Below are 12,216 nucleotides of genomic sequence, written 5' to 3' on the forward strand. Positions count from 1 at the left end.
CACCTATCTGTGAGGAAGTGACACTGGCCCTGGGATAACACGTGACCAAAGACCAGAGAGGCCTCAGGAATCAGACTGGTTCAGACCCCGGTTGTGTGGCCTGCGGCGAGTTACTTAACCTTCCTGTGTCTCAGTCTCTTGGTCTATAAAATGGGGCTGATGAAAGAAGTTCGCTGTGAGGACCGAAAGGAGGTAATCCGTCCCGAAGCATAAGCGCTTGGTGACTGCTCTCTGTTTAATACTGTCTGGTGTTCCGAAAAACAACGCAGATGTTACATTTTTATCAAACAAGTAACGTTTTAGATTTATTAAGGGAATTTTGTATTAAAAGGTTATTTGATGACTTATGAATAGCACCAATGTTTTTACAGTTATACAGGTAGAAGTCCTCAGCATTTTCTTTGACAGCCTTCCCCACCGCACCCTCTAAAACCTCAGATACACTTCCACACACTTAATCAGTTAAGTCCTGTAAATTCTGCCAGCAAAACGTCTCTTCTTTTCCAAGTAATCCTGCACACCTCAGTCAGATGAGTCTTCCTAAAGCGTAGCCTCAGTCTTGTGAGCCTTTTTAAAAACTCTTCGTGGAAGCCCCCTGCCTACTGAATAAAGCGCTGTGTAGGCGCCTTGGCCGGCTTCTGGTGCCTTCAGAATGGCCCCCACCGCTTTCCAGCCTTATCTCCTGTTCTCCAAGACATGCCTCATGTTTCAGCTAGACTCTCTGCCCCCCGCCCCCTCATTTCCCTGCACAAGCCCTGCTTTTCTTCCATCGGATAGAGTGCGTGCCTTTCCCCCCAAAACTCTGGCTGTTAAGACAACTCAAATGCCACCTCTTTTTTTAATAGTAAATTGAATTAATATTAAATTAATTTAACCTTTCTTAAAGAGTAAAAAGAAAATCTTCCCAGCTACATGTGTTCTCACCCACCTCAGGGTGCCAAAGACCTGTCTTTGCACAGTTTTATGGACACCTGACTTGTTATCCCTTCTTGATCACAAGCTCCCCAGGGAAGAGACTTGTCTTTCTTCTGACCCTTGTTGAACCCAGTGTTCTTGCCCTTCAGTGTTCAGTAAATATTTAAACTTACAGTGTGTTCTTGAAATGCTTTTCATAGAAGAAAAGTATAGTTACTGTGTGCAAGGTGTTTATTGTTCTTCTAAGCTTTCTGCACATTATGCCGTTTCATCCTCGCTGTTCCCCAGTCAGGGCTAGACACTGTTAATGTCAGTATTCTTATTTTTCATATGAAGAAACTGGTGCCTGGAGATGTTATGTAACTTACCCAAGGACTGAGACGCACAGATAGGAAGTAACCTAACCAGTGTTCTCAGTCATGTTTAACTTGTCTTACCCCCAAGTCCACAGAACCTTATAGCTGAAGTATAACTGCTATGTAATACGTCCCACTTTTTAAAGAATGTGCTCCAAGAGTAGTGAAGTCTGTCCTCAGTGCCTTCTGCTTAATAAGTGTTAATAAATGTCAATCAAGTAAAGGTGTAAAGAAAAAGTATTGGTACTTGTTTCTCCACCGAATTTTTCATTTGAATCAGGAATAGATGACAACATAAGCCATGGCGATGTGTACATAGGGTATGATAGACCCCTAATTCTTATATTTGCTTTCACAAGAATGAGGAGAATCCAGTTACCGATGCTAATGAAAAGGGCTAGAGGTACGGGAGGGAAGGAAGGGGCTCGCTGCAGAATACCCTTTTGAGCGGTTTGGATTCATCTGGAATCATTTTTATCAGTCCTTAGCCCATTTGCTATGCTGACCTCTATGAGGTTTATCCTGGTGTATAGGGAAGAGCCATGACTTTGGAGGCAGACAGCCTGGGTTTGAATTTCCTTTTTTAGTTGTGTATACTTGTGTAAGTCACTTAACCCCTCTATATTGTTACTTCTGTAAGACAGGATCATGATACACCTAAAAGGTGATTCTGTGGATCAAATGAAATATAGAAACAGAATATAGTGCCCAACACTATAAATATTAGCATCTCCAAAGCACCCCTCCCTTAAATAAATGTAAATGTGTTGGCTTTTATTGTGTTTGTTAAAACTTATTTCTGCATTTTTTCAATCTCCCTTTTATAGTTAGTTTTCAGAGCTCATTTTCCTACAACTATGCCTACATGTGAATTAACATTATATTTTAATAAAATGCGTACAACCATGTTTTTTTTGCGCATTCTTGGAAAGTTGTATGGCCATCAGAATTCCGAAAGTTAGATCATGTGCTATACACAGTCATTTAAAAGGACCCTTTTGTGAGTTTGGCTTTTCTTGAAACAGCGCACACCAGTAATGCCTTCCACATTTACCTCCCTATCTTTACTTCTTTCTGCTGACTGGTTTACTTGTTCTGGTCAGATTGATGGCGATTGATGTTCACCCGAGAAATTCCTACAGATGTTCCAGCCTCTGTCTAGTGTAGATAGCCATAGGAAGGTTATGGTCTTGTAAAATAGCCACCTTCTTAGTCTATTTCCTCTATTCCCTGCAGCAATGTTGACTTTTGAGAAGCTGAATAACACAGACTGAATTTACCATCTCTGGGTCTTTGGTCTGGCACCCGTTCTTGGTTAATTCACATGACTTGGCATTTGCACACGGACACCTGGGACAATCTGTCTTTGCCTCAAAGGATTAAGTAACACAGTTTGGAGCTGACTTAAAACTATTTTTTTCCCTCATAAATTGGGCCCTGAGCATCTTTCATAAATCAGGAATGTTTCTTGGAAATGTAATTCTCACTAAATTCGGTCCCAAGGGTACTTTTCTATAAAAGCACATTCTTGTTTGTTCTGTCGTAACAAATGCACTTGATGATTGTAATAATGTTAATAGAAACATGATTGAACAGGAAAACATGCCCATTATAAATAGGTCAATTTGATATTAATCCATGTTCAAAGCATAAAAATAACTTTATTAAACACAAGACAGCTCTAGGAAAAGCTTTATTATTTTTTAAATGTTGTAGTTCAGCAATAAGTCTGAAGGAATCAATCCTCTATTTAATTAGCAATAATCGTGCCTTGGATAAACTTCATTGGCTACAATACTGCTGCTGCGCAAAGCCCGATCCCCTATGTATAAATATATATCTCTCAAAACCTGGCATTCTTGGAAACAGTTGCTAATGCCAGTGAAAATATAATCAGCTATGCAAAGAGTGGCAAAAAGAGTTCCGATTTTTAGCTGTGTGATTTTCATCTAGGGCTTACCCACAGTGGGATCCTAAGCGAGCCAGTGAGTTGTATATTAATAGAGGATTAACTATGAGGATTACACATTTGACATCTTTTGAGTTTTATTAGAGAGGTAGTAGAACTAAATTACCACTTACTGAATTGTGTCAGACCCTGCTAGATACCTCACATTTTCCTTTTATAGCAACCCCATAAGGTTGCTTGCACTCTCCAGGTGAGCACATGGAGGCCAGGCGAGGTTAAATCATTGACCTGAGCAGCTGGTGAGGAGTGGAGCAGTGGCTGGGAGCAGTGCTCTTGCCAGTCCCCACAGCAGCAGAGTAAGTTCCTCCGTTTTTGGAAGCTGTATCTTTTCTTTCAGGGATTTAAGAATAACGTTGTTTGGCATAGGGCTTCTAGGATCTTAAAAGCTTGCTTGTAGTTCTTGTAGCTTCTCATGTTTACAAGCTGCCAATTGAACATGGTAAAGTTTTTGCTCATACATCTTGATTTAAGCTGTACAAATTAAGATGGAGTTGCTTCACAATTTTAATTTTTAGATGCAGATCAACTTTAGGCTTTTGAATTTAGGAGCTTGGTTTAAAGTGTTAAATGTAAGGTGGGATGAGAGCTTAATCATCACATAAATGACATACGAAATAGGCCAATAATGAATGGGTCTATGGTCTGTTTGTGTGTGTGTGTGTGTGCCCGTGCCCCTCTGAGATTTTGTAGAAATGTTTTTTAAGAGAAGAGAATTTCTGAGGATTTGTTTTTTCTGTGCCTTTCCAAACATCGAGTTATTCCTTCCTAATTGAAAGGTCATTGGCAACTGCAACGTTTACAAAGTTGATTTCGCAGGAACATATATTGCACTGACTTGTTCTTTTTAGGGGCTAACAACCAAAGTACGTTTCTACCGCAACACTGCAGTCCGTTTATGTAGCCTGCTTGGTAATTCTTGCTGATTATGTTTGCTTCCTAATTGTTTTCAGTGAAGTAAAGCTTTATGATATATGGCATGGTCAGTGCAAAGATTTTTCTAAATAAAGTTGCATTGACTAACTGGAAATTGTCCACATGAAACCGTAAAAGCTATCAACATATATTACCCTTTTTTTCTTACACAAAGTGTGGCTTAAGGTATACAGTGACATACTGTTAGTTGTTATTCTTTTAAACTCCTTTTAAAATCCAGTTAGGCATAAGATAAGACAGTATTTTATATGTAGTTAATGGGAGTAAGTTCTGTTGTTTTGTTATTGAAATAGTATCAGATGAACTGTTAGGGAGTTGCTCTTTCCTAAAAATGTGTATTTATCTACTAGCCAGTTTTATGATGTCTTTTTGGGTACTAAGCATGCATTAAAGAGCAGGGTTAGATTGATTTGGAGTAATTTCTTTTTGAAAGAATTTGTGCCAATTCTTTTTCCTCTCCAAAGAAATGGTTTCAGAGCATGGGCTTCTTGCCTAATGTCAATTCCATAAGGCTCCTGTGCGTGCGTGCGTGCGTGTGTGTGTGTGTGTGTGTGTGTTTGCCTTGCCCCCCTACTTCCTCCATATCTGGACTTTGCCGTGAGGAAGATGTGTACCTATAATCAGGCATTTCTTTACTTTAGTGTTATTTGTCATTCCAGACAGCATGGACCAAAAGAACAGGCTTGAGTAGGGGGAGGCAAAGTTATATAAACTGTATTCATAGTTAAATATTTGCTTCCAGGGAAGGTGAAAAATGCTTTGTACTTTTTCCTTTGGCTTTTTTCCTCTAAGGGAGCTTGTGCAGCCACAGAAAAAAGTGGCCAAAGGCAGAGAAAACTCTTCTCTTATCCGTGTAGGTTTGTTTTTATTATAAGACAAAACCTTTCATGTTTTATTGTTATGAAGTTTAAGCCTGGCCTAGAGGTGCCAGTCTTTAGTGGAAACAGCTGCAGAGTTGGTGTCCCCTGATCAGATGGGACTTTCTTTGAAGCAACATGTTGCCTTTTAAAAGAAAATCGAGCATGTGAGAACTTGAACCTGTAAAACTCATCGGCAGTCCCACCATTGTTTATCTCTTAAATAACTGAGATAGCTAACTTTAAGTAAAACATTGGCATTTAAAAATTCCTTTTTGTGTGTGTGTGATATTTCTTTTCTGAAGAGAATTGTCTTGTTATTTTGTGTCTTAAAAAATATAGAAATGGAGGAGTCACTCTTAACAATTGTTGAAGATGCAGCAGCCCAATTTAACTAAGATCATAGCGTACACTCTGTCTTTTGGCTAGTCTGAACTGTGATTTTTGATCTCATATTTATCTTTGCAGACAAGTGCCTTTTGTAGGAGCAAAACTAGGTGGTTGGACATATATTGGAACTTGAAATCTAGAGATTAAAGGTTTTTTACTCTATTGATTGATGTCGAAGCATCTCTCATCTTTGTGGTTGACCGATACTGGTAGCAGTAGTGGACGTAGCATCATGTCGGTCTACGGCTAGGGAAAGTGGAGCATCAGAGCTTTCTTTTCTTGGGGTAGGTGAGCTGCAGCGGTTAGAAGAGACAGGCATGGAGTTAGAGGGACAAGAAAAAAGCTGAAATATTTTCTTTGGTGCTTTTGATTCGTTTGCCAAACTATTGCCTTCCAGATGGAGAAGACCAAAAGCTCTGATTGTAAGCCATTATGTTTTTACTGGCCTACCTCCCCATCCCATTGCCTGGTTTGAAATCTGTAAGCCAGTCCAAATCCTTTACCTCATTTTCTAGTACCAGTTTGCTGTCTTACTCATCTTTCAGCTGCAAGAGGGTGAGGCAAGTCCCTTTGAGATTGAACCCTGTGCCATTTTATAAACCAAGCAGCAGCAAATTCTTCCTCAGGAATATCAATCGCGATAGCTCTCATTTCTCTGAAGTTCTTGAATCATGCCTGCCAGGTAGACTTGTGTCTGTGACACATGCGGTTGGATTAGTCTAGAAATGGATCTGAACAAGCCCTTGTGGCCTTGTGTGGACTCGTTACCACCCTCATTGCCTAGCGTTCTGGGCTGTTAATGGGAAGCACAGTTTGTTTTTTGGCTGTATCTTGCTGCGCTGGCAGTAGACATCTTGACGTTCCAGTTTGCCTTGGGAAATAGTGATTGTTTAGAGGTGGAAATTGGAGGGGAATCCAGTGTCATGACATAGTGGGTGTAGTGGCTTTGGAGTCTGGCATACTTGGGTCCAGTTCACTGTTCTTTCACTAACTAAACAGTTTCCTTAAGCAAGTTACTTACTGCGTGTGGAAAATGGGGGATGCTGGGTAGTCACGGGAAATCCTGAAATGTTAGTTCCTTTTCGTTCTCATTATACCAGTCTTGAATGGTTTAACTGTTGTGGTCTATAAATTGATAGTATTCTAAGATTTTATTTAATTAGTGGAAATTGGGATGACATGAATAATGTTCAGATATTGCATATTAAAGTTGGGCACCAAAGTAGTACCTAATGCAGGGTATATTATACAAGACAAAGTAATGCTTTTTAATTAAAATTTATATTAGTATAGGATATAGTCATGGGAAAGAAGCATACATCATGGCCACATGTATATGGTAGGGGAGTATTATCAGAAATCACTTCAGGTAAAGAGCATAAATACTTTCTTCTGGCCAACATCAGCTGGATTGTTTCATAGGTGGATCAAGAAAACCATGGTTTAGCTTGCTTGCTGGTGAGGAAGCTCTGTGTGTTTTGACAGGGAATACTTTGAATGTTCACACTGTAGTAGCCCCAAAGTCATGGTTAGACAGAGAGGCTCTTGGAATTCAACACAGATTTGAAAACCATTGAGGTAAGTGAGAACTGGAACTTTTGTCTGGTGCTTGATTGTAAAGACGTTAGTAAGGAGCTCTGTTGGACCGTGGAACAGACAGTTGGTAAAGAGCATCAGAATGCTCTGAAAGGTCTGAAAACACTTGTTAGGGCTGAAAAAAGAAGAATCGGATTTGGTTCTCTTCCTTGGCATGTATAATTTTTTTTGATAATGGGAAAATAATTTTATCTCAGAGTTTGGGACATGTATCACTACAGTATGTGAGGTGATTTCTTTTTTCTGAAGTGGTACCACAAGCAAATATTTTGACGGTCGTACATTCATTTTAACAGAACTCATGGAAAAAATATAGTTAGCATTCAAATCTATGATTACACCAATATTATTATTTAAGTTGAGGCTAAAGTTATTTAATGAAATACATGCATTGATTTTCTTTTTAAAGAAAACTATTAAGTAAATAATTATGCAGGTGATGTGTGGCTTAGCAGAAATTTTGATGGTAGCACTAGAATGATCAGGGCTTGAGAAATAAATACAGGTAAAAATGAGGATTTTGTCTTTTTATCCAAGCTCAGATTCCTTTGAAATTTAATTTAAAATTAGGCATTTACGATTTTTTCCTACAAGGCCATTAAAATAGGCTCATGTGTGTGCTTTTATTTTGAAAGATAGTGGTTGAAAATGCCCCGCGAGTTAAATGGGGGGAAGGGATTGACCTCTACATTTGGGACTTTGGAGGAAGTGCTTTCCCTCTGGGTACTCTGACTTGTGACAACCTTTAAGTATTGTTCTGGATCACTCTTTTCCATCTTCCTGGGAAAGCAGCCATCACTCAAAGTGCTGAAATGACAAGGGGAGCTTCCTGCTGACACTCTATGTGATATTCTGGCTGCGGCACCCCTGCTGAAGTTGGGTAGGAGAGCCCCAGATGCCGGAGGCTGGCTGTTCACCGCGGAGCAGAGAGCGTTTCCTCAGGACCTCTCTTGGCTTGTTCCCAATCCCAAGACTCGTCTAGACAGAGGGGGAATAAAGTTTTTATCCTCTGTTGTGGGCAGGGGACCAAAGGCATCTATGAAGCCTCTGACAATAAGAAGGAAGGTTAGAAATGAGAAAATCAACTCTGTGCCAAGTTGTGGGGGGGAGGCATCTATTTTATAGATGTTCATATTTATGAAATGTTCATTTTATTTATGTTGTTACTATTATGAGGTTTAACATGTTTTTCTTCCCTCTCTGTAGGTACTGGTTTTGGATTAGGACTTGTTTTCTCACTTACCTTCTTTAAAAGTAAGTGTGACTCTACTGCCTTTTCAATATAATGTCCTGGTGTGTATATACACATAGCAGGGGCACTTCTGAAAGCTACATCTACATGGCTGCCAACCCATTCATTTGTGGGTTTAGGTAGGCCACTGTAAATGAGCTAGACAAAGAACGTGGACTCAAAAGAGGTCAGAATGGGTTGGACATCTCCAGAATTCCCCCCGGGCATTGAGTCAGGGTGCCTGATACCTTAAATATGATATCACTTTAAAAGACTGTGGTTTATGTCAGTGAGTCATTTGGCCCAATCTGCATGCTCATATATTTCCAATTAATTATAATTTTTTCTAAAGGGACTTGAAAATGAGAGTTCTACTGGTAATAAAAATAAGTGAACCAGAAATACACATGATTTTTGGCCAAAAACTCTCCTAAGCAAAGGACTAGCAATGTCTCTTTCATTCTGTGGAAGAACTTCTGAAGTTTGGATATTGACTGACCTCTTTGCATGAAGAACTGGTGGGGAATGCGTAACTAGCAAATCACAACTGACACATAGTGCTGATGTGAAATAACCATTTTTGGTGTTGTCATGAATAAACCTCATGACACTGTAATCAAAATATGTAAATATTAGTTAAATTCTTACATATTTAAAAAATTCAAGGTGGTATTATTTGTGCTAATGTTAAGAAAATAGTTAAAATGAGCAAATGATTGGAAGTTAAAGTCTACTATTTTTACATTGTACCATTATATAACATTTAAATGTACCATTATTAATATGTTAAACTTGGCAGCATAGGTACTTAACAGATACTTCCTGAACTAATGAGTTTGCTCATAGACTCTCGCTCCCTTTTTTTGGTCATTGTTGAAATATCGGCAAAATGTGGCATAGTATAGTCATCTGTGTGATGCATGTCGAATATTTATTGAATCCTTAGCAAATGTATTTTAAGCCAGAGAAAAATCTGTATCTCCTCTTAATGGTTCCCTGTTGGGATTTTGCTTTTTCTGCTCACTAGGAAAAATGTGGCCGTTAGCCTTTGGTTCTGGCATGGGGTTGGGAATGGCCTACTCCAACTGTCAGCATGATTTCCAGGCTCCATATCTTCTACATGGAAAATATGTCAAAGTATGTACAGAACTGGTATTTCTCTTTCTTTCCAAAAAGTTTTCTCCTAAGTCCTCGAAGAATTCTTTATAGCACATATAATTTATAAACTGTGTGTCGCGCGGCACCACTGAGACCCTAATTGTTCTTTGGCTTTAGTGATGTTGACTCGGCTTTGGTGCCTAACGTCTCTCCCCTCCCCTGTACCTTGAGATGCGTATGTGCATTCAGATACAGACTCATCTGTTAACGGACTGGAATTGACAGAGCTGCCCGAAAGGTTATATTGTGGTAAAGTAGACTTGTGTTAAATATCTGTAAGTAGCACTTTTGTTCAAGATCTCAGAGCACCCTGTAAGCCTCTCACACACCGAAGCTAAGCCTAGAGACTTCTGGGACTCGGCCATTATTCTGCTTTTTATTGAAGAGGGCAGGTTCTTGACTGGAAGCCCTACATAAGTCTGCTGGAGTCCTTGTCTGCAGATGGTTTTTTACTGGTGCAGACCAGACAGAAAATTTCCCAAAGTTTTTGTGTGTAGCAGCGTTTCCCATTTCACTTGAACCATAGCGTTTAAGTGAAGGGATCATGGGAAGCTGGATACTCAAGGACAGAGGGATGTGTTTATTTTTATATCCCCAGGGCCTGGAACAAAGTAGGCACTCAAATGTAAAATGAATGAATGAAGTAAATGATACATTCTGTTAGATGTAATGGCGTCAGGTTTACTAAGGTATAGCCTTTATAGTAATATTAATTTCACCGAAGAACTTCGCATGCCCTGGACACGTAGAATCGTACTATCTAGACTACCCTTGAGCTGGAATTGCTGTGACCTGGGCCGTGGCTGGAGGCTGGTGGAAAGAGCATGGCAGCCAGGAGACATGGGTGTGAGTCCTGGTCCCTCAGCTGCCTCCCGTGTTATCTTGAGTTTCTTCACTTCCGAGATTCTGTTTTCTATCTACAAAAGGAGGTTAATAATTTCTACTTACACGATTGTTATGAGAATTAAACGTGAAACTGTTTTTAAGCCGCAAGGTGCTATATGAATAGAAATGTTGGTTATTATAGCTGAGGCCAACCAAAAAAGGGTGACTGACTTGTGCATTGTTCGATCATAATAACAAGTAGAGCAGAAAATGTGGTACAAATGAGTGTCCCAATTCTGCTCAGAAGCTGTCACCGAATCTGAAATGACAGTATCCCACCACAGCTCATAGCCTCTATCTTAGAACCCGATCAGAATTTCAGCTGCCCACCGCCGTCCTGTGCATGTGTGGAGAGAGAATTGAGAGCAGGGAGAGTTGGCCAGCTAGGAAGCCTGGCAGGCCTTTCGCCGCCCTCCATGTTAATGAACCGTCTCAGCGCCACAGCCAGGGTGACATAATCAGAGGGACAGTGCAAGGAGAGGCGCAGCTGCAGGGCACCAAAGCCGACGGCCGGCGGTTTCCACTGCTCCCCAGTCTTCACGTTCTTGGCCATCACAGCCGAATATGGGGGAGATCAGAAAGGAACAGGTCTTTTAATCGTTTAAATGTTTTCATTGTTCCAAACTGAGTTGCCATGGATAATGGCTCAGGGGTGATTATATGCATATTATATACTTAATGGCTGGGAGTTACTGTGGAAAATATTGTTAACATTTTTTTATAGCCTTGTGTGTACTGCTCCAAAATGGCCTTGTAACTTTATCTGAACTTGAGTCTGTGCCTTGATGTTGTCATCCTCCATTCTCTAAAAAAGGGACCGAAATCTCAATACGGGTCTTTTTCAATGTAGTTACATTATGGTAATTGCTTGTCGTGTGCGCTGCTCTGCCCTGTAGATCATCCTAGGCGCTTTATATTCTTTCTTTAGACTTCCCCACTCCCAACAGATTTGTGAGGGTTTTATTATCTTTTCAGAAGATGAGAAATATGAATCTTAACTGGGGTTAAGAAACTTGCCCAAGACCCCACCATTAGTAGGCTGATTCTAGACCCATGCTCTTTCCACTCACCTGTGATGCACCCCTCTATGGGTATTAGGGATATCATCTTCCAGGTACCGATGGCTTAGCCCTGTTCTGCCCCTTTCCCACTCTCCTCTCTCAGAGACCGGGGAGTCAGTCTTAAGCACCTGGGTGGAGTATAAACAGTCCTCTCGTGAGATGGTTTGAAAGCAAACAGGGTGGTAAAGTTTGGGGCCCATCAGTCCCTGGGGTCTGACCTGCAGCAACAAGTTAGAGAGGGCTGTCAGATACTGTGCACAGTCAGTTCTAACCTGAGTGTCCTTTCTTTACCAGGAACAGGAGCAATGACTTACACCTGAGAACATCCCAGTGGGAGGAAAGGAGAAATCATGTTTATTCCTCAGGAATACTGAAGTGCCCTGGAGTAAGCTGATGTTCTTCTGTACCAATGTTATCAGCAGTGCTTTAAACTCCAGCACACTGTTTATGTATTTGAAACCAAGTCTGTTTCTTGTTTTGTATTTTCTCTCTGGAAATTGCAAGGAGGTGGTCTTAAAAGAAATAAATTAAACAAAAATAGGCAGCCCAATGCATTGCCTGGATTTCTTCGCCTTTGGTCTGTGAGCATGCGGAAGATGATATTTGAACTGCCAGCAGCTGTAACCACCTGGGCCCAGCCTCTCTGAGAACCTTCCACAGCCGTTGTGCGTCCCTCCCCACTCACCCCTAATGTGTAGTTTTGAGAACTGCTTCCACCTCATAAATCGGAGGTTGGAGGTTGCCGCTGTGCTGTCTGAGGAAGGTGAAGGATGTCCCGAGGAGCCTTGCCTTGCTGTACAGCAGCTCTTTACTACCTGTATGTTGTTCTCACCAGTGGGCCTGGCAGGGCACGTTTCAGCTGTGC

At 40.7% G+C, this 12,216-nt stretch overlaps 1 protein-coding gene and 1 non-coding gene across 3 annotated transcripts in view; one reads left to right on the forward strand and one right to left on the reverse strand.

Annotated features, from left to right (window-relative positions):
* MICOS10 (mitochondrial contact site and cristae organizing system subunit 10) overlaps nt 1-11,914 on the forward strand; it is a 28,846-nt gene extending 16,932 nt beyond the window's left edge. The window contains exons 2-5 of one of the 2 annotated variants that reach the window (XM_016128327.2): nt 8,223-8,270; nt 9,275-9,384; nt 10,594-10,631; nt 10,690-11,636. In XM_016128327.2, the coding sequence (XP_015983813.1) occupies nt 8,223-8,270; nt 9,275-9,384; nt 10,594-10,631; nt 10,690-10,918 (425 nt within the window). In that variant the 3' untranslated portion in view covers nt 10,919-11,636. The other variant, XM_016128326.2, reaches the window with a different exon arrangement.
* Nucleotides 2,951-3,086, reverse strand: LOC118606326. The gene has a single exon (XR_004952325.1). It is a non-coding gene; the product is annotated as a U4 spliceosomal RNA (small nuclear RNA).
* Nucleotides 11,915-12,216: the final 302 nt, after the last annotated feature.

The sequence above is a fragment of the Rousettus aegyptiacus genome, unplaced genomic scaffold, assembly GCF_014176215.1.
Source record: "Rousettus aegyptiacus isolate mRouAeg1 unplaced genomic scaffold, mRouAeg1.p scaffold_m13_p_1, whole genome shotgun sequence".
NCBI classification, from domain to species: Eukaryota; Metazoa; Chordata; class Mammalia; order Chiroptera; family Pteropodidae; genus Rousettus; species Rousettus aegyptiacus.